The sequence below is a fragment of the Bombina bombina genome, chromosome 4 (genome assembly GCF_027579735.1).
Source record: "Bombina bombina isolate aBomBom1 chromosome 4, aBomBom1.pri, whole genome shotgun sequence".
Taxonomy (NCBI): domain Eukaryota; kingdom Metazoa; phylum Chordata; class Amphibia; order Anura; family Bombinatoridae; genus Bombina; species Bombina bombina.
The window spans coordinates 464858202-464881997 of NC_069502.1; the positions used below are offsets into that span (position 1 = coordinate 464858202).

The following is a 23796-nucleotide window of genomic DNA, read 5'->3' on the forward strand; positions in this document are numbered from 1 at the left end:
AATAGTCCCACTTTAAAAACATGCTCAAAGAATTGTAGCTTTTACCATCTACATGATAAATTATCTTAGCAGTGCCTCCAAATAATATGTCAGTATATGACCAGGTTATAATACAATATATTTAATAATTATTCTTTACAATAAACCCCCAATAAAAAATGTATATTCAAGACAATAAAATTAATGTAAATTCCTAAATTCTTTATATTAGTTAAAATTTATAAACACATTGAATTATATTTCTAGAAAACTAGATATGAATCAAATTATACAATTTTTAAACTGTTACAATATTCTTTACAAAGCAAACCAAATTGTAACTTTATAATTAACCTTATTCAAAATTGAATTGCATTAAAATACCACAATGAAATACCAAGATATGAGCCACTAGCATTCAGATTAATACAACTAAGCTATTTAACCCACAAATGATTTTATACAACTCTAATTAAAATACCAGATGTTATATATATTCTTACTGTAAACAGTCAGTTTATATGCAAATTTATCTAAGCTGAAATAAATTCTTAATTATCTACAATTAATACAAATTATAATATATATATATATATATATATATATATATATATATATATATATATATATATATATATATATATATATATATATATATATATATATATATTCGCAAAGATAAATTACACACCAGAAAGATTTACTTACAATAATGGGCCTGACTAAGAAATATGCAATACAAAGGACCTTTGTTTAGCAAATAAATTATTTAACAATAGTGACTAGTTAAGACTACACAGGACTATGAAACACAAGCTTAAAATACTAAGTACCCCTTTAAATCATTTAACTGCAATGTGACTGTAGCAATAATGAATGTATTTGCTTTAAAATATCAAATTATATACTTAACAATCTCTTATGCTTTACCAGGTCACCAGTTTGAGAATTTAGTTAATATCCAAATATGTCTATCGTCATGTGTCTTAGAGGAATTATGCACATTTGTAAGAGAATTAATCTTGATAGTCTCTTATCCACAAAGAGTGTCCCAACGTATTTGTCTTACAGAAAACTGTGTTTGCACACTGGTCTCTCTTATAAGCAAAATGGCAGTAAGCAGGTGTAATGAACCCACACTTAGTAACCAATCTATGTGAAAAGTTTGTTTTGTTGCTCTTTTGTGAACACACCCTTCAATAAACTGTATTAAAGGTTGAGACACAGTGAGCGGTTTTAATGCACAGCAGAATGAATTACTGTGAGTAAGGCAGAATGATATATGAACTTCACTCTAATTAAATCTAATGTCAGTAATGAGAAGGTAAGTCCCATAGAGAGTATTCCAGGATGATTGTAATCCAATTGTGATAGTTTGTGATAGACATACCAATGATAGTTCCCACAATGATGTCAAGTACAGCTTGGCTCAGGGTGTTGTACAACGCTATAAGTATAAGGAGTAACAAACTAGCGTGTTATATACCTGAATAGCCCTTGAACATACAGCGATGCCAGAAATATGTCTTTAGCATAAACAAATTTACAAAGAGACTTGGAAGCTTAAGCTTTACCTTGAAGGAGAGCGGGTCTTGTGCGCTGTGAGCTGCAGTTCAGTGAGAGAGTGTGTGACTCACTTCCGGTCCTGCACGGCAGCGTCTCCTTCCAGTTTACTCAGCGATGATTCTCAGAATGAATATCCTGAAGCTTCCGTGATAAGAGGTGAGTTCCACAAAGTGTAGCTCATAGAGCAATCCTGAAACTAGGTAGAAAGTCAAAGTAATGATGGCAATAGTAATAGCGCTTTTACCACTTCAAATAAGTAAGACCTGGAGTCTCAGATTACACAACCTCAGGTAGAGGCTGTGTGTCTTCAATAATCAGGCACTGATTTGGAGTTAAGGACCTCCTTATAAAGGATTAGAGGAGTGGGAGGGATATACCTTAAAGGTATATCACATATCCCCCCAAAAAAAAAATTCAGCCCAACAAGCTAACATGGCTTGCCAGGATAGCGACAATGGAAAGCGGCCAAGAGGATGGGGGCATGCAAGTCCTCCCGTAACTCCCAAGAGTTGTCCCCAGAACCGTAACCCCTCCATTTAATCAAATACTGCAAACGTCCTCTTCGGATACGAGAGTCGAGAATCCGATCAATCTCATATTCCAAGTGATCATGAAGAAGAACGGGAGAAGGCGGAGGGTGGACATCACGGGGAACACCTTTATATAGTTTTATCAATGAAACATGGAATGATGGATGTACAGCATACATTTTTGGCAAAGTCAATCGTACAGCATTCTCATTGATAACGGTTTCAATAGGAAATGGACCTATAAACTGGCTAGCTAGTTTCTTGCTTGGTACCTGAAGCTTTAGGTATTTGGTTGAGAGAAGAACCAGATCGCCCTTCCGATACCTAGGACTAGGAGTATGATGCAAGTCGTGATATTTTTTCTGATTAGCTTTGGCTTCTAGTAAATGAGATTTAAGAAGCTTAAGCCTGTCCTGTAGTTCAGAGGCAAATGTTGCGGCAGCAGGGGAATTGACCACAGTTTGGGAAATGGCTATGTTTGAGGGGTGATAACCGTAAGTGCCGTAGAATGGTGACATTTTAGTGGAAGACGAGATGGAATTATTGTAGGAGTATTCCGCCATAGGAAGGTAATCAACCCAATCATCTTGAAGATGTGTGAGATAACACCTAAGGTATTGCTTGAGTGTTTGATTTAACCGCTCAGTCAACCCGTTTGTCTGAGGGTGATATGCAGTGGAATACCTCGAATCGATTTGAAGAAGTTTACACAACGACCTCCAGAATGCTGAGGTAAACTGTGTGCCACGGTCAGTGACTATTATTTCTGGCATCCCGTGTAATTTGACTATGTTGTTCAGATAAACCTTGGCTGTGAGCATGGCAGTGGGTAATCTTTTAAGAGGTATGAAATGACCAAGTTTAGTTAAGTGATCTACAACTACTAATATTGTGTTGTATTGGTGAGAGAGTGACAAATCTACAATGAAATCCATTGAGACGGTGGACCATGGCATACCCGGAATTGGTAGTGATGTTATATACCCAATCGGTTTTCTGTGTTCTGATTTATTTCTAATACAGACTTCACAGGTATTAATATATTGAATGATTGTTTGTTCCATGGAAGGCCACCAGAAATGACGTTTAATTAGGTCCGTGGTTTTTTGTATCCCTTTATGTCCAGATAATACATTATCGTGGTGATACTTTAATATTGTAGGTCTGATTCTTTTAGGAACATACAACTTGTTGTTGTACAGTAACAGTCCCGTATTTGGGTCTGTTATACAGTTGTGTGGCTGCTCTTGATCTACTTGGAGCTCTTCAAGAATTTCTTTTTCCAAAGTCGAAAGTGTACCTAGAAACTTGTCCTGGGATATGATTGGGTTTAAAGTTACAGCAGTATTAGTTAGATCAAACATTCTTGAGAGTGCGTCAGCTTTAGTGTTTGTATGTCCAGGTCGATAGGTAATGAAGAAATTAAACCTATCTAAGAATAGTGACCATCTGACTTAGCGAGAAGATAAGGTTTTACTGCTTTTTAAATACTCAAGATTCTTATGGTCAGTGTATATTAGAAATGGTTCATGAGATCCTTCTAGGAGATGTCTCCAATGCTCAAGTGCACTTTTAATAGCTAAGAGCTCCTTATCACCAATGCTATAGTTTGATTCAGCTGGTAAGAGTGTTCTTGAATAGAAAGCTATAGGATGAATTTCCTGAGTCTGCTTGTTTAGTTGTGATAACACGGCTCCTATGCCTGAGTTAGAGGCATCTACCTCTACTATGAATTGAGATTTGTAATCAGGTAACGTGAGAACTGGTGCTGCTGTGAACCTATCCTTTAAGGTTGTGAAGGCGTTTTGAGCATCTTCAGACCAAATACATTTGCAATTTTTTCTTGTTAGTTGGGTTAATAAACGAACTAAAGAGGAGAAATTTTTAATAAACTTCCTATAAAAGTTCGAAAACCCCAAAAACCTTTGGAGTGCTCGTATCGTCCTTGGTCTAGGCCATTCCTGGATCTTAGTAGTTTTCTCTGGATCCATCTGGATCTGATTTGGGGAGATGTTGTAACCCAGAAACTTAATTTGCTGAACATGGAAACTACATTTTTCCATTTTGGCGAATAACCTGTGTTCTCTTAGTCGGGTAAGAACCCATCTTACATGTCTTTCATGTTCTTGAATGTTCTTCGAATAGATGAGGATGTCATCCAAATATATGATGACGCAAATGTCAGTGAGATCCTTAAATATCTCATTGATAAAATGCTGGAAAGTCGCGGGTGCGTTGCTTAACCCAAAAGGCATTACGTTGTATTGATACAACCCATAACGTGTTCGAAATGCAGTTTTCCATTCATCTCCTTTCTTAATACGTATTAAATTATACGCACCCTTTAAGTCCAATTTAGTATAAATGGTGGCATCAGTCAACCTTTCCAGGAGTTCTGGTATCAAGGGTAGAGGATACCTATTTTTAACTGTGATGGCGTTTAGGGCTCTGTAGTCAATTATAGGCCGTAATGACAGATCCTTATTTTTTACGAAAAATATCCCAGCTGCGGCTGGGGAGGTGGAATGTGATATGAAGCCTTTCTTTAAATTCTCATCTAAGTAAGTTCTTAAATGTGTCAATTCGTTTTGTGACAATGGATATATCTTCCCATAGGGAATCTGGGAACCTGGAATAATTTCTATTGGACAATCGAATGGTCGGTGGGGTGGTAAACACTCAGCCTCTTTGAGATCAAAAACATCAGCCAAATCCGAATACACTGATGGAACGCCACTCTCAATATTCGCTATAGTACAATGTGGGTAACAAGTAGTGAGACAATATGTGGATGTGAACTGAAGTTTGTTACCTGACCAATCTATGTTCGGGTTGTGTGTGGCTAACCAAGTGTACCCCAGTACTACAGGATGTTTTTCAATGGGTATGATATTGTATGATAAGTATTCTGTGTGACCCCCTATCGAGGTAAGTAAAGGAATTGTGTGATGAGTAATTGGTCCCCTTTGTATCAAAGATCCATCAATTAATCTAACGAATACAGGTTGCTTTTTACACTCAGTGGGTATTTTACTATCTTCTACATATTTTACATCAACATAAATGCCAGATGCCCCAGAATCAATAAGAGCGTCACTCTGGATATGTAGTTGGTCCCACTGTAAGGAGAGAGATAGTGTGAGTTGAGAGGGATTAGAGTGGTTACAAACAGATATCATGTCAACAGGCTTACCCTTCTTTTGTTTTGCCAGTAAGGGACATGATGCAACAGTGTGCTCTTTGTGAGTGCAGTAAAGACACCGATTAGCGAGTCTCCTTCTGGTTTTCTCCTCTTGGGTTAGAGATCCTTTTATTACTCCTATCTCCATGGGGGTGGATTGATTGGAGATTCTTTCAGGTCCAGGAGGTGAAGAGTATGGGCGTATCGTAGGGTTATCAAATAGACCTTTTTCCGCTTTCCTTTCCCTTAATCTCCTGTCCAACGTGGTGCTTAGTTTGATTAATGCCAGCAGCGTATCAGGGATTTCTAATCGTGAAAGTTCATCTTTCAATGCCTCTGAGAGCCCCAGGCGGAACTGATTCTTAAGGCTGATCTCGTTCCACTGAGAATCCGGAGCCCACATCTGAAACTCAGTGGTGTATTCTTCCACAGTCCTTTTTCCCTGTTTCAGGGCGCGTAACTTCGTCTCAGCACAGAGCTGGGTGTTGGAATCTTCATAAAGACTGGACATGGCTGAAAATAAATCTGTTAGAGAGTCTAATATGGAATTATTATTTTCAAAGAACCTGTTTGCCCAGGTACGTGGTTCTCCAATCAAGTATGATATGGTCGTGCAAACTTTGATTCGCTCTGAGTGATACGTGCGAGGTCTGAGGGAGAACATCAGATTACAAGCGTTTTTAAAATCACGAAAATCTGAGCGTTTCCCTGAAAAAGGCAATGGCGCTTGTACTTGTGGTTCAGGAATTTCCTGTTGCCTAAATGAAATGCAGTCTTTTAATAAAGTTTTAACAGTTGCATTTTCTGCTTGAACCTCTTGTACTGCACGTGCTAGATAATGTAGCTTTTGGTATATATTCGTGAATTCATTTTTTATTTCAGCAGGATTCATATTCAACTTAGATAGTTAAATAGAATTTGCAGTATGGCCTGATTATTCTGTAATGAACCCACACTTAGTAACCAATCTATGTGAAAAGTTTGTTTTGTTGCTCTTTTGTGAACACACCCTTCAATAAACTGTATTAAAGGTTGAGACACAGTGAGCGGTTTTAATGCACAGCAGAATGAATTACTGTGAGTAAGGCAGAATGATTTATGAACTTCACTCTAATTAAATCTAATGTCAGTAATGAGAAGGTAAGTCCCATAGAGAGTATTCCAGGATGATTGTAATCCAATTGTGATAGTTTGGTATCTTCACACACACATATAAAATATTTACATAAGCAGACATACCAATGATAGTTCCCACAATGATGTCAAGTACAGCTTGGCTCAGGGTGTTGTACAACGCTATAAGTATAAGGAGTAACAAACTAGCGTGTTATATACCTGAATAGCCCTTGAACATACAGCGATGACAGAAATATGTCTTTAGCGTAAACAAATTTACAAAGAGACTTGGAAGCTTAAGCTTTACCTTGAAGGAGAGCGGGTCTTGTGCGCTGTGAGCTGCAGTTCAGTGAGAGAGTGTGTGACTCACTTCCGGTCCTGCACGGCAGCGTCTCCTTCCAGTTTACTCAGCGATGAATCTCAGAATGAATATCCTGAATGTTCCGTGATAAGAGGTGAGTTCCACAAAATGTAGCTAATAGAGCAATCCTGAAACTAGGTAGAAAGTCAAAGTAATGATGGCAATAGTAATAGCGCTTTTACCACTTCAAATAAGTAAGACCTGGAGTCTCAGATTACACAACCTCAGGTAGAGGCTGTATGTCTTCAATAATCAGGCACTGATTTGGAGTTAGGAACCTCCTTATAAAGGATTAGAGGAGTGGGAGGGATATACCTTAAAGGTATATCACAGCAGGATTGCAACAGTTACCAACCAAACTTTTTCCACAAAGATCTCCTCCTCTCTCTGTGCAAGGAGTTTTTTCTGAGACAAGACTCCACCTCATCTCTTAATCATTCGATAGATTTGAGTATGCACTTTTCTCTGATTGACTACTGGGAAATTTCATTTTCAACAGCCAAATGCCTTTTGGTTGTTATGCTGGATTTAGGCCATCGGGGGGCAGCAGACAGAGACAGCAGTTTCATTCAAATATTGCTACAGTTAAATTAGCCCATCTTATAAAATGTATACCAAATACACTATTTCTTTACATTAATAAACCTTTCTGGTCATATTTTAATATACATGGATTATATTTTGTCATTTTTCCTGATTATTTTAATATGAAACATCAGTATTATTATCTTAAAATCCATTTAAAATGGCATTTGATTATTTCCTTATATTCATATAAAAACACAGCATATTACACACACAGTACACCTCTTTCTGATTGCGTAAAACATATTACATGATTTATGGGACGACCACACGTGTATTTGTTAAATGCCTGAAAAAAAATATAAAGAATAGGTTACTAACATTGGATATTTTAAATTGACTGTATTGCTATTTATTAACTCAGCATATGTATCCAATTTGTCCTTTAGATGTCTGGAAGACAGAAAAATATATATAAATATGTTACATATTTTAAAGTGGGACTACTACAATTGCCATTCAATCCTCTATAATCTGAATTGCATTATAGACATTTAATAAGTCTAAGGCATATATTTAATGTTTGAGATTTAAACATAAATTGTGATTCAAAAATGAGTTTACAAGTTATAATGCAAAACATGTGTCTCTGCTTAGCTAGCACAGATGTCCTATGTGTATTTAGATCTCAGCAGGGATAATTAATCATGTAGATGGTAAAAACTACAATTCTTTGAGCATGTTTGTATATTCAACCATTCTCACAGATGGACCGTCTATTCCCCACAAGGGGCCTGTGAGTTCATTATCCATCTTGGGCAGGAAGTCCATATATGGGCATACACTGAGGCTCCATCATGCTAATATTTACTTTGAAGTAACTGTCTGATCTAAGATTTGCAGTACACAACCATATAGATGACCATCTTTTTGAAGTAATTTGTCTTTCTTTGAAATGACTGCCTGAACTAAACTAGACCAAATGTCATCCCTTTGTTCTCACCTGTATGCATTGTAATTTTGCATATTTAGTGGGGGAGGATTTAATTGTGGTCAGCCAGGCATCTAATGTCTTACAAATAAATGAATCATTTGGTGTAAACAGCCATATATATATTATATATTAAATAATATATATATGTATATATACATTATTTAATAACATTCAGATACCCTGACAATGCAAAACTGGGGAATGGTAAATAAAGGGATTATCTATCTTTTTAAGAAATAACTTTTTTGGTGATTACTATCCCTTTAAGTATGACCCAACTATAATTTGGATAAAAAATGAGGAAAAAGGAAGCTGAGTCCTGTAGTCAGTGATAAGAGTTTATTTTGGAGCAGGCTTCAACATATCAGGTGAGCTCCTATCTTACGCGTTTCGCGCATGGGCACATGCGCTTCATCAGAGATGTCAGTCTCTGCCGGCCAGGGTCCTTATAAAGGTGTAAAAGACCAATCAGAATGGGTGAGGTCATTGACTATTGGGATGTGAACAAATTACTTGCAAAGGTAATTAGGTAGTCACCCACTGGTTAGTCACATAGATCCTGGTCGGCATGAGACTGACAGAACAGATAATTCATAAACAATTGTCTATGTATATAATACTTGCTTATACATAATATTTAAGACATATATATGTATACATTTACATCATAGTAATGTTAGTAGGGGTCACAATAAGAGAAAACATGTTGAGTTTGCTAGCTAAGTGTTAAACATCAGTTATGATTTCACTGTTGGTATATCTACTGACAACATTATGCTGTAGTAGTACAACAGAGTTATTATTGCAAACATCAAGTTGAATAGGACCCCTTAATCTGAGATAGTGCTATAACTATACTATACTAAACAAAGCAATATGTGGGCCTCTATGGGTCCACATGGTGTGTATAAAATATCAATTAGTTAAAAGTATTAATAACATTCTATAACCCCATATACAAACATATATATAGATGTATATATATATATGTGAATACCACATTTTGGATCTACAAGGGAGGGATGTATATACTTCTCTATTTTAATGTGGCCCCTAAGTAGCATGTGGCTGGTGAGTGTACTCCACTCTATTTGGTGGATGGGTAAATAAGCCTCAGTGTACTGATCCTCTCTAAAATGATTATATATACAATAGAGAGGGAGAATGACTCCAAATGATTCTTACTCTTAGGGGGAGCTGGTGTATGTTGCCTACCTAACCAGCTATAAGATGGCTACACTAGAGAAAAGGGGGGTATTAACTAATGGATCAACATAGTAAAATCATAAGTGTATAAAACTTAAGACAAACCTTGCTTTTTTTAATTATTAGAGGAGGGACGAGTCTGACTTGGTTTAAATCACATTGGAATAGTTATGTTCCTTGGTAGATGTCTTATTAATCTCTTTTGTTTATCTCTTTGTCTTTCTTTGTATTTTTTTGTCTTCTTTTGTATGGAGATTTTTAAACTAAAAAGTTTAAAAATCTGTTTATGAGTGCTGGCCTCTCTGAGTGTAGTGGCTTGAAGTGAGGTGAGTGTGTGCAGATCGCATAGGTCTCTAAATACTAATGGATAACCCTGCTCATTACAGGGCATAGCCTTTTTTTCCACCAGAATGTATGCATGAGATTTCAGATTCAAAGCCATTAGAACACATTTGAAAACCCTGAAAAAAACTGTTATCACAACTGTTTGTGGTAAGATAAAGATATCTATACCTTACGTGGGGACAACGCGATTGCAATATTCCAATTCATATTTAATAGATAATTATCAACTTTAGCAGGAATTTTGGTCTTGGCATATCATAACGTTTTTGTGGGTGCTTAGCTCACTGTCATTCATTTAATAAAAACTGTAGCTTGAATTACACTTTCAAAAAAAGAAATCAAACCCCAACCATTACAACTGTGATAACTTGCAAGTTATAGGGGGATGTGTACCCCTAATTTAAAGTGATGGTCAATTCACTATAATGGCAAAGCTATTTTCTAAAGCTTTCATTACAAATATACATTGTGTACTTTTATTTCTTTACTAAACAATGTTTAAGACAGAGTAAATCCGCTTTTTTATTTGCAGCGTTACCTGTCTCTGGCCGCCTCCGTGTAAAAAAATACTGATTCTGAATTTGATTTACATATGGTGCATCCAATAGCGGATGCACCATACGCCCTATGTATTTGGTCTTCAGCACGCTCTCGCACTGCTCCTTTGAGGACTCTGAATTAACAATGTACACTGCGCAAGTACAGTTGTCAGACAAGCCGATAGCAGCCTCATCTAAACAGTGAATCTTTTCTTACATTATCGATTCACTGTTTACTGTTGGCGTCTCTGCTGACATGTGCTCATTCTTCTGTCATACCCCTAGCCCAAACGAGAAAGTTTTATTGAAAATAAAATAGTGTGATTTTTGTACTACTTTTGACTTACTATATATATGATAGCCACCCTCAAATGTTCGTTTGGGCTAGGAGTATGACAGAAGAATGAGCACATGTCAGCAGAGACGCCAACAGTAAACAGTGAGGCTGCTATCGGCTTGTCTGACAACTGCACTTGCGCAGTGTACATTGTTAATTCAGAGTCCTCAAAGGAGCAGTGCGAGAGCGTGCTGAAGACTAAATACATAGGGCGTATGGTGCATCCGCTATTGGATGCACCATATGTCAATCAAATTCAGAATCAGTATTTTTTCACACGGAGGCGGCCAGAGACGGGTAACGCTGCAAATAAAAAAGCGGATTTACTCTGTCTTAAACATTGTTTAGTAAAGAAATAAAAGTACACAATGTATATTTGTAATGAAAGCTTTAGAAAATAGCTTTGTCATTATAGTGAATTAACCATCACTTTAAAAGATATTTTCAGTCTATCAAAATATGGCTCTCATCCCTCTCTTATTAAGAATGGTTGATGGAACAGTGTAATTGCATAATTTTAATTTGTCTCTCTGGGATAAACAGAGGGGTAGATAGGGATCTTGTTAGCTAAAACTGCCATGCTTAATTTTTACATGTAATTTCCATATTTTGTTAGATTTACGCAATCAACTGCAACCTAGAGGGAAATGTGAATTATCTAGGGTGACGCCCCTTTGTGTGTTAATGTGCATGACATTTGGGCTCTGGAAAGGGATGCGCATCTGCAACACAAACAATACGGAAGTGCGTCTGCTTCTGAGCATGTCATACCGCCACAGACAATGAAAGAATGCAGTCTTACAGACCTACAGTCCCTCATTCTTCCATACTGAATTGGAAATAGGGTGCTTTTAAAAGGACAAAACATTGTCCTTCACAATCTATGAGGAATGCAGGGGATGGTGACGCAGTTAAAATAGGTTCTTGCTAGTAACATTTCAACAATGCATAATGTTTCATTATCGAAAGTATAACATTATTGCAATATACTTTCATTGTTTATTTTTCTTCCTTTTGTTGTATAAAACATCTAAAAATTGTACTTGTCCTAAGGAGACTTGGGTTCATATTTTATATATTTATTATTTTTATGGCGGATTCAAAAGAAAATACACATATAAGCGCATAGTAGAACATAGTAACAAGTACTTTACATATTAATGTCAAATTGTAGGGTGTTACTTTCCAATATTACCGTACAAATGTATACTGTAGTGCAAAACCTAACAACCCTCTTTTTTAATATTAATTATACTTGCAAGAATAAAACCGATTTTCCCTTATAATATATAACAGCCACTCTTGGACCTATTACAAAATCATCTTAGTAGTAAAGGGTAGCAAAAGAAACTAGCTCGGGCCTCTCTTGGACCCAAAGGGGCATATTTATCAAGGTCTGGCGGACCTGATCTGACACTGTGGATCAGGTCCACCAGACCTCGCTGAATACGGCGAGCAATACGCTCGCCGTATTCAGCATTGCACCAGCAGCTCACAAGAGCTGCTGGTGCAACGCTGCCCCCTGCAGACTCGCGGCCAATAGGCTGCCAGCAGGGGGGTGTCAATCAACCCAATCGTACTCGATCGGGTTGTATTGTGGCGATGTGTGTCCGCTTGCTCAGAGCAGGCAGACATGTTATGGAGCAGCGGTCTTTGTGACCGCTGCTTCATAATTGCTGTTTCTGGCGAGCCTGCATACGGAGCTTGATACATATGCTCCAAAGGATCCTATTGACCTAGCAATATAAACTCACCAACACCACACAATTAATATAACAGTAAATAAAAATAATAAATGAAAGCAGTGCTTCCTAGAAATCTTATTCTAAACAAGAGGAGATAATCCCTCATATGAGTCTATAAGAAGTGCAAGCAGGTACAAATAGTATTACATTTACAATATTATCTGCCACAAAAATAATCAGGATTTTCAAAGTTGCTATCAATCTTGGATTTACTATAGGAAAGACGATTAGTTATCAAACAGATGAGACGTATTAATTATCAAACAGTAAAGGCAACCGACTCGGATATCCCTATTGAGTTAACTCTGCCATAGTTACAGTGGAATAGCATAATTAAAGAGAAAAATAAATAATTAGTACATGGTGTGTGATCTGTTAAAAAAACAGATTCAGCTTATTAAATAAATCATGGCCACTTCTGTTTTTTCAGATATATATGTCATCATACTGGAAAAACTGTGCTTTCTCATTCATTAATAGGTAATATTGAAAAACTAAATACTTTTAAAATATTAACAGTGTCAATAAAATAATTGAACAAATGTGCCCAGTAAATCCACCATGACTATATACAAATGGCCAGCATATTGTTTAACAGCTATCAGGATGGGTTACAATTACATTAGGTTGATTTCACACATGTAAACACACTGTACAAAGGGGTAATTATAAAGAACTGTAATGTAAATGTAAAGCATCCTACCAGGAACTAACAACAGCTCAGTGGCTTGTTCTACGGCAAGTTGCCACCTAGGAGCAGCCTCTTTTACCCGAATTCTGCTTTTAATAAAGGAAAGTTTCCTTAAGTATATCAGTCTGATCCCGCCAAGAAAGATCAGTCCAGCCCAAAAATTCTAGTCAACCCTCCTCTATTCAAGAAAATGGCAACCCCAGAGGATTGTTTTGGCCTTCTGTGGGCCTCATCAGTGAGGTGCAGTCATATTCCTCTAAGCACATTGGGCAAGGAGTCCATGTTTGGTTCCCCCATAACCCTTAGGGAGACCTACCCAGGGTCATAATACAAATGCATAGAAAGAAGTGCTCTACCAGTAACCACTTTTCTAATGTAACCTTAAAGGGATAGTAAACAAGTAAACACCAAAACGTTATTGTTTAAAAAGATAGATAATCCCTTTATTTACCATTCCCCAGTTTTCCATAACCAACACTGTTATTGAAATATACTTTTTAACTCTTTAATTACCTTGTATCTAAGCTTCTGCTGACTGCCCCCTTATCTCAGATCTTTTGACAGACTTGCATTTCAGGCAATTAGTGCTGACTCTTAAATAACTTCACGTGCATGAACACAATGTTATCTATATGAAACACATAAACTAATGCCCTTTAGCTGTGAAAAAAATGTCAAATGCATTCAGATGAGAGGCAGTCTTCCAGGACTTAGAAATTAGCATATGAGCCTACCTAGGTTTAGCTTTCAACTAAGAAGTCCAAGAGAATAAAGCATATTTGATGATAAAAGTAAAATAGAAAGTTGTTTAAAATTACTTGCCCTATCATGAAAGTTTCATTTGGACTTTACTTTTCCTTTAAGAGGTGTAATAATTGCCATTGTATATGTCAGTTTCTGCTGGAGTTCTAGTTTCAGTCTTAATATTTAAAATGCGTTCACAGCTGTGGGCTTTTAGCAGCACAATTCATTTTGGATTGTGATCACCCAAAAATCCTACTTGCCATATCAGCCAAAACCGAGTTTTTGGAGAGCCAATATTGGAAAGATTGTGGTCGACCCTTTATTATTTATCTCCTCAACCTTACAATGAGAGTGTAATTTCTTCTTCTGGCTATGTTTACATAGCTTTTCTCTTAACATTTTTTTCCTCTTAATGTTTTTCCAATGACTAATGCAGTGTATAAAACATATGAGAAATTGTTCCTTTAGGTTTATTTTTGTATCTGAACTTGTAGGGATATCAGACCTCTTTATCTTATCACTTTCTACACACAGAAATGCTTCCTTATCTTTGTCTGTATACGAAAGTCTAGTTTTTAGAGAAAACAATAGAAAATGAACATTTTAGTACATATTACTCCCACCCCCACTGGGAGTGTAATTTCTTCTGCTTAGCCTTGCTAACATAGCTTCTCTATAGACTATATTATATTGAAAATTTTAGTATAGGTAGCAGATTCAACAGGCAAAATCGGCTATTTCAATCAACATAATAAAGGTAAAGTTGCAATTTAATACACTCCAGTTAGTAAAATGGATAATTTTTATCACATTAAAAGGGGAGAACATTTTACCCTGTCCCCTTAAATAACCTCACCCCTATCAAATAAATATGCAACACACCAAGTTTTGAGATTGAAAATCCACACCTCTTTGTTTAGAAAATTGATATATGAAAAGTGTTTGACTTTCAATTTTCTCGGCTTGGCACATCTTCAAAAAACACTCAGGCTTTACCATAGGGACCCCTGCCCCAAGACCTAAATGCTAACTACAACCACTTTACAGACATTGTTGACAAGCACCCCCACACCAACAGCTGGCAAACAAATTCAACAACAAGGAGGGTGGTGAGGCATTGCTTCTTCTTGTTTGTTTTCTAGTGATTGACCAGGTACCTCCTACCATGAAATAACACCCTAGAATCCTCCTGTCCTCACCACTGAACCACCAATAAAATCCCCCCTTTCCTTTAACTGCTGGGTGCATGGTTATACACAAGAGTTTAATAACAGGATTCCACCTGCATAGTAAAGAGATAGTAATAGCTCTACAGATTGAAGTACTTGACTTGGCAAGCCACACTAGGAACCTTCACACACTATACTATTCTTTGCATTTGGATTTAAAGCTTCAGTACTGTTAAAGTGCAATTTCAAATTTACTGGAACAGCAATGTTGTGGGTGCCATAATATCATTGCCAGAATATTGTTTTTGCCACAATGTGATTGTGTACATAATGTATCCATTGCATTGTTGCCTGCTTATCAATGCCAGAATGAAGGGTAGGGATGCAAACTCCTAATAATGACTTAAAGGGATATTGTACACAAGTGTTGGAAATGACATTATGCGACTTCACAAAACTCACTCTTATCTGCCTACACTGTACTGACTATAAACAAGAGATGAGTGAGTATGAAGTTAAATATTCCTTTAGATAGTGGATGACTTTGGTGGTAATTTCATAAGTACCAGATACAATTTTTGGTCAACATGGCAGTGTGGCACCCTAAAATTTATATAGCTTTCTTGGAGCACTTAAAATAAGATATGCAAGTTATACTCAAAGAAGGTCTAATATGCTTGTCACTTTCCCTCCTCCGAATACTTGTTATTTTTTCCCATTTATTTAAAAAAATGTATTTCCTTTCTCTTCTTGGATCCCTTCAGTAGTTGTGTAATCCGTACCAAGATTACTTATAGTGGTAACTGTTAACATATAAAATACCTGGTCTAATCTCACTTTATTTCATTTTATATTTACTATGTGGATATAATTGCTATTTGTGTCTGTATTTGCTAAACATTAAGGCTTGTGTTATGAAGGTATTTGTTTTTGACAGTTATAGATATGGGGAACAGGTATAGTTTGCTCAAGTGATTTGATATGGTGTTGTTCTGCCAATCTCAGATGCTGGCCGGGTTCCTTGCAGTGCGCCTGCTCAGTCGATGTTGTTCTGATCGCCTTCTACTTGCTCTTGGACTCATCGTCTGTAACATCTCCTGCATTTGGTGCCTTGTGTTTCTGGCAAAACCAAACGGTTAGTAGGGACAGCTTGTTTTTGACTTATTGTGTTGTGTGGGTTTGTGTAATATATAAATGTGTGTAATATAAATAAATAAATAAATATATATATACATATATATATGTGTGTGTGTATATATATATATATATATATATATATATATATTTATATATATATATATATATATGTGTGTGTGTATGTATATATAACAGATAGGTAAGAGAGAGAGAGTGAAATGTGTGTGTGTATATATATATATATATATATATATATATATATATATATATATATATATATATATATATATATATATATATATATATATATGTGTGTGTGTATATATGTATAACAGATAGGTTAGAAAGAGAAATAATAAAAATAAGTGTAACGTTTTAGTTGTGATAAAGTAATGGGTGCCACCATGTTTAAACTTTGTTTTCCCTTATCTAATCTCTTTTGCTGAGGACAATTAGGAATAGATAAAGTGCAAACAATGGCTACGTGGAATATAGCAAAGTTAAATTTTATTTATCAGGATTTAACACCCCTTTACTACTGCTTTATTCCACACGTGATCGTTTTATGTCCCTTAAAAAAAATACAATAGTAGCAATAGTAGTGATTAAAGTACACACATGATGGGATAGCAGCAGATATACAGCACTATAAAAGGAAAGAGGGACAGTGTTAATTATGTCAGACGTTGGACAAGCAGGGTGGTATCAGTTCTGTAACACCTGATAAGGAAACATTCATCATCGTGATTACTTAATCAGCAGTAAAAGGTTGTTGAACCTTTTTACATTTTACTAGTAAACGTGATAATGTTAAGAAATATCTCACAGATACCCTCTTAGTTGGTATTTGTACAAAAAAGTTTATTTTGATACTTATTTTGTGCAATATCATAAACTTAAAAAAATTCAGCTTTACACTTTTAAAAAAATACATGAAAAGCTTAGTTAAAAAGCTGTTAAAATAATCCTGAAACCATAAAGAAATGCATGTTTTTTTAACAGCTCATCCTTAGGGACACAATACTAACTAGCTTTTAAAGTAGCACATTTAAATTTAGGTAGAAGCATTTTACATTAGTCTTTTAATTTTCTAAAATAATGTTAATAAATGTTAAATGTATTTTTTTATTACTTTCTTGTAAAAAGGGCTCCCCAGCTTATGCTGCAAAGGCCCGCAGCAATGTCACATGACATCAAAGATGTGTAAAAGTATTGGCTGCAACTTGCATGTGCATGAGATTTAAATTCATGTGCTAAAGCATAAATTGAGCCAGCATAGTGAAAAAAAATCTTGCTTAAAGGACCACTAAAGTCAATATTGAAGTTTCATGATTCAGATAAAGCACAAAATTTTAAAAAAACTTTCCATTATCAAAACATGCACATTCTTTTTATATGCACACTTAATGAGGCTCCAGCTCCTAATGAGTTTGTACACAGTATATACATAAAAACATTCTAGGATTGGCTGATGGCTGTCACATGATACAAGGAGAGGGAAAATTGAATTAACTTTTAATATTGGCAGAAAATATCCTACTACTCATTTAAAATTCAAAGTAAGTGTTATTGCATTGTCTTTTTATTGGGTATTTTCCAATTATTCATTTCTACTGTAGTGGTCCTTTAAATTTCTACCATAGCATAACAGTCAGATCTCCTTTTCACACTATGTATTTACAGCACTGTTTCTCTAATCCAGTCCTCAAGTACCAAGTACCCCTAACAGGTCACATTTTCATGATATCTGAACTAGAGCACAGGTGGTGAAATAATCAGCTGATGGGTGAGAGACAGGTTAATAACCATGGCTGATTATTTCACATGTGCTTAAATTAATTTTTTTGCTGAAGGCTGTTGGTATATACCAGGATTATAAATACAATTTATTTATTATTCTTCTTTAAAATAACCTCCAATTAAAATGTATATATGAAACAATTGAAATTAATATTTATTCCTAAATTAGATTAGTTACATTTATAAACACAATGAAATATATTTATTTAGAAACTAGAATAGATTATGAATCAACTATACATGCTTATGCTGTTATAATATTCTTTACAAAGTAAATAAAAAGTATCTCTCTAAAATGGATCTTACTTACAATGAATCACATAAAAATATCACAATAAAATACCAGAATCTTTTATAATTAGCCAATAACTCTAATTCAATGCCCAATATGGATTACAAACTTACTCTGCTTAATTTACCACAATCAGAGATTTAAATACAATAACCCATTTTGAAATATCTCACAATAGCTGCAAATAACTTAATACACCAGAGAAATTAAACTACAATAACCAGTTATGAGATTCCACAATAATAAGCCTGACTTAGAGATATGAACTACAAAAGACCTTTATCTAGCAAACAAGATTATCTATCAGGCCCTTTAAATTACTGGCTGCAATCTAACTATAGCTATAGAATACCTTGGATTTAAATTATATATATATATATATATATATATATATATATATATATATATATATATATATACACACTTAACAATTGCGTATACTTTACAAATAACCAAATGTATGTTTCAGCTTTTTCAGAATTTCTTGTGGGTCATCTAAGAAGATTTTAGTCCACTATTGCCAGGATACAGGCCTCAAAATTGTTATCTTCCTTTGTCCAAGAAAGTGTCCCAAAATGGCAGAGAATATACTTGGCACAAAGCCTGTGTATTTTTCTCTCCAAAAGTTATGCTTCTTTGAGTCTGTCCCCCTGTCTTGCATGTGTGTGTTTTTTTTTAATCAAAAATATAACCCCTCCTTCTTTAATCATTCCCACAAGAGTTTAGCTGAACATATCCCATTGGCTCACTGGGAACACATGTCTATCCGATACTACAATTCCCCTTGGTTGTAATTCTTGCATAAAACACTAGATGGCAGCAGACAACCAGAAATGCAGTCTCACCATCAAAACTGCTAACAGTACATACAGACTCTTTTATATATATATATATATATATATATACATATATATATATATATATATATATATATATACACATATACACATATATATTAAAATGTATATTTAGTATATTCACTATTTCTTGATATTAATAAACCTGTCTGGTCACATATATGTTCCATCTAATATAATTTAGCATGTATCTATAGAGACTAAATATGAATATATTTCTAGCATCATATTAGTAAGCAAATATACTGTTAATTACTTTGGTCTTCACAGAATCATAGCATTCAACATCCTGGCATTATATTGTATCTTAATATGAATACAGTATATTTCATGTTTCTAATCATTTTTGAGTGCATGGACTTATGTTTATGACCAATATTCATAGGAAATTTTGTTGATAGTGTTATTTTGAGTGCATGAAAACACAGATATGATATACTTCTTTGGACAACACTGGTTTCTCACAGGTCTGAAATGAAAGAAACAATGTTGTTATTCTGACACAGTTATTAAATTCAGCAAATACTTATTTAATATGCTACTGTTAGGCATTTCTTCTTAGATCCACAAATACACATTTATACAATTTACTTGGACAGTCTGAGTATCAAGAAAACATTTGAAAATTACACAATTCATTTTATATGAAGATCTATTTTCCCTTTTTAAAACCAAGATTTGCATTCTTATATGTTTTCTGCACTCACAGGATTAAAAAATGTTTTAAAAGACTTTCACGGTTACGTCACGTCTGAAATCCAGGAGTTGGAACTCAGTATGGGGTACTTAACACTTAGATGATAAGGGCAGGGCTCAAAATTTCACTCGCCTACTTGTCATTGACGAGTGAAATTTAAACAGGGGCGAGTAAGATAGTGAGTGAATGCTGAAACATCAAATCACTATCAGTGTCTGATAACCTAGTCATTACTGAGTTGAAGCACCTTCAAGGTGGAGCGCATCGTCCTGGGAAGAAGCGTGGACAACGTGCTGGAGTTATTTTATGTTCCACAATCCTTGCCTTGGCTAGGGTAGGCAATTAGGCACAACCGGAGCTCCTAAAATATGACCTTGTGTCTCCAGGACAGCACACTAAATACGCTGTGCAGCACAGTTTATAAATCAACATTTTGACACCACTCCTCTAATGATAGAGTTCCACAGGGGTACGTGACTTAAAGTTCTAACTACAATCTTGGTGTCACGTACCCCTATAGAGCTCTATAATTTTACACAAGTATTAAACTCCCTGTTGGCAAAGAGGGGAATCCTTTAGTAGCAAGTCAACGGTATCCTTAATAAACACAATCTCTAGGAACCATGATAAAGTTATTTGAAAAATTAAAACAAGAGAAATACATTTTAATATTTGCATAAATTACAGTTTTATTGTGACCTCCCAGAGTTTGTGTTTATTACAATGCTGATCGTTGTTCTGGTTTCAGACTCGGATGCAGAAGAGCAAGCTGCACAGAGACCCGCCACAGGTCTGTGGCTTGCTGCTTTGTGTCGAGGGAGTAAGACCATCTACTATTTAAAAATACATGAGGTGAGAAAGAAATCAGAAACAGGAGCTAGCTATAAAGGCAAGGGATTACATTGTTGTTCTTTGAGTGCTACTGCTGCTAACAAGAGGGTAAAATATTTGATATATGACTGTTTCTGGCACAAATGAGTTACATTAATTCTACTTGTGCTTTAATGTCAGCAGTGGATTACATTTCTTGATATTTGTGTATTGCTAACACAGATGCTTTACAAAATGTTTTCTTTGTATATTACTGGCAAATGTAGGTCTTGCAAAGTGGCAGGATATTTATACAAAAGGAGATGGTGTATACATAGAGGGTTAATATAACTTAATATATGATAAGAATGTGTTTGTGTATATACGAATTTGTATGTGCCGGTTTCCTTGTGACTGTCAATTTATTTTCATGTGTTACTGTTAACTAATGACCCATTCATGACCGGACATAATTTGTGTTGAATAATAATTAAATTGGCTGAAATTGCCTTGTAGGGTGGATCAGGGACTACCTTTATTAGCAAAATACTAGTATCACCAACTAATTAAATATATATTTTTAAGAAATTGGTATCTATAAAAACACTGCCAAGCGCCAGTATATAGAAAATATACAGTATATAAAAAATAAAATAGACACAGAGCAGATAGTAACCACACGTACAGTTTCTCAGCACTGGTGTACAGCACACAGGGAAGCAAAATACTTTTACACACACAGCAGTCACTCTTGCCCTACAGAATAAAGAACAGCTGCTCTTGTTTTTATTACCATATTTATCATTATTTAATTTGTTATCTGAGGGCTCCGTAATGCTAATATTTACTTTGAAGTGGCCACTCGGTCTTATCTATACAAAGGTCTAAATCCTTTGTTCTCTCCTCTGTAACCAAGAAGAAGGGGGTTGGTCTGTTGTGGCTACAGCCCACCAGTGGCGTCACTAGGGTTGGTGTCACCCGGTGCGGTAAGTTATGGTGTCACCCCATCCCCCCCCCAGTAAGCAGACACACACAAAAACACAGGCAAACACACATACAAACACTCAGACACACTTAAAACATACTCAGATGCACACACAAACACTCGGAAACACACTCAGACACACACACAAAAACACACACAAAAACACTGACACACACACACACACACACAAAAACTCAGACACACACATACAAAATATGTAAACTGCACTGCATTAATTATAAAGCTCATGCCTAGAGCTGCTCCCTGGCTCAGCAGAGCATCAAATGAAAGATAAACAGAGCACTCTAAAAATAAATCACTAAAGAAAAGTTTTAGGTGCAAACTATGAAAATTCTGCTCTCTGTTCCAATTCTGTCAGTGCACAGCCCCGGGCCGCGTGCCTACCGCTTCTTATGGCCAATCACCTCTGCACTCTGCCCACCCCCAGACCCCCGCCCGCCCTCCTACCTGTTCAGTGTGCACTTAGTGTACCGTAACCGTAATGGTCTGGTGGTGGTGGACATCATACGTGGCTCCTTCACTTTAAAGACAGTGTCAAACAGTCATGCGGTCAGGTGCCAGGCATCCCCTCATGATTTGCCAGTTCCCGTTTAGAGAGACAGCACAGCAGTGAGTGACTCCACTGCTCCACATGTCACTGAGCAGTGAGCACAGATAGGCAGGCAGGTTTAGGCTAGCAGCACAACTTTGCAAGCCCCACGGCATGCCCACAACATTCATAGCGAAATTGGGCAGGGGAGAAGCAAAGTACAAACAAGCAAAAGCAGCCGGGAAAACTATTTGTTGAAATTGCAGCACTGGCTCAAGGGGAAAAAAAAATTGTGTGCCTACATCTTCCCCAGTCCCACCAATGTTCACAAATGCCAGCCCCTCTAATAAAAAAAATCTATGCATCCCAACATTGTATTTCCTTGAATTTCAATAAAATTTAAAAAAAAAAAAAAATTTTTTTTTTGGTGTCACCCCCTGGTGGGTGTCACCCGGGTGCGCCCCCCCCCCCCGCCCCCCCTAGTGACGCCACTGCAGCCCACACAACTCATGTCAAGGGAGACATTGGCTGACCTGAAATATCAAAATTTATTTGATACATATGTAGTTTATTTAATGCTATTCACAGGTACCCTGACAAGGCTTGAGATCTTTTCCATAATCTGTCATGTGACTTTATTGTGTCTTCAGAAGTTAAACCTATAGTTTGTTTGTTTTTATATGAATGTATTTTCAATGACGTTATACCAGCTGCAGAGTTTAAAATTTATGAGAATTGCATTTTCAGGTTTATTTGTGTATATGAAGTAACTGGTTTTGTGCTTTTAAACCACAGCCTATTACAGTGGGTTGAGCTTAAAGGGACACTGTACCCAATTTTTTTCTTTTGTAATTCAGAAAGAGCATGCAATTTTAAGCAAATTTCTAATTTACTCCTATTATCAATTTTTCTTCGTTCTCTTGCTATCATTATTTGAAAAAGAAGGTATCTAAGCTTTTTTTTGGTTTAGTACTCTGGACAGCACTTTTTTATTGGTGGATGGATTTATCCACCAATCAGCAAGGACAACCCAGGTTGTTCACCAAAAATGGGCCGGCATCTAAACTTACATTCTTGCATTTCAAATAAAGATACCAAGAGAATGAAGAAAATGTGATAATAGGAGTAAATTAGAAAGTTGCTTAAAATTTCATGCTCAATAATCAAAAAGTATCTAGAATATGTTCATATGGGCATGTGATGGAAGCTTCTTTCTTATTTTGGGGGCTGAGAAATGTTTAAATAGAAACTTGTAGAATTATCTTATCTACCCACATTTACAAAACAAGATATGAATGTCTCCTTCTGTATATAGAAATATCTACGACAGGTGTGAAGGTATAAATTTTCATGTGAATTTTTTTACACAGGTATAGCTCTGATATTTAAACTTGTGTGAACACTGTAATAGCCTTCATCTCATTGGTATCTAAGAAGGATTGTAACAGTGACTCTCTATACAATCACTATAGCAATATTCTATAGAAACATAAAAAGCTGCTTAAACAATATAGCAACGTTAACCCGCTATTATTATACAGAGACACAAATATAGGCACATCTCTATTTTTTTTATTAGTCTCTGGGAAAACACTTAGTTCACAACCCTTATAAAAACATACTACATATACTAATAACAA

The 23796-nt window shown here is 35.9% G+C and overlaps 1 protein-coding gene across 1 annotated transcript in view; it reads left to right on the forward strand.

The window, feature by feature from the left end:
• Positions 1 to 23796, forward strand: part of LOC128656442 (major facilitator superfamily domain-containing protein 8-like) — a 415013-nt gene that overhangs the window by 161557 nt on the left and 229660 nt on the right. Inside the window, exon 10 of the mRNA XM_053710353.1 lies at positions 16034 to 16163. Within this exon, the coding sequence (XP_053566328.1) occupies positions 16034 to 16163 (130 nt within the window). The remainder of the gene's footprint in view (positions 1 to 16033; positions 16164 to 23796) is intronic.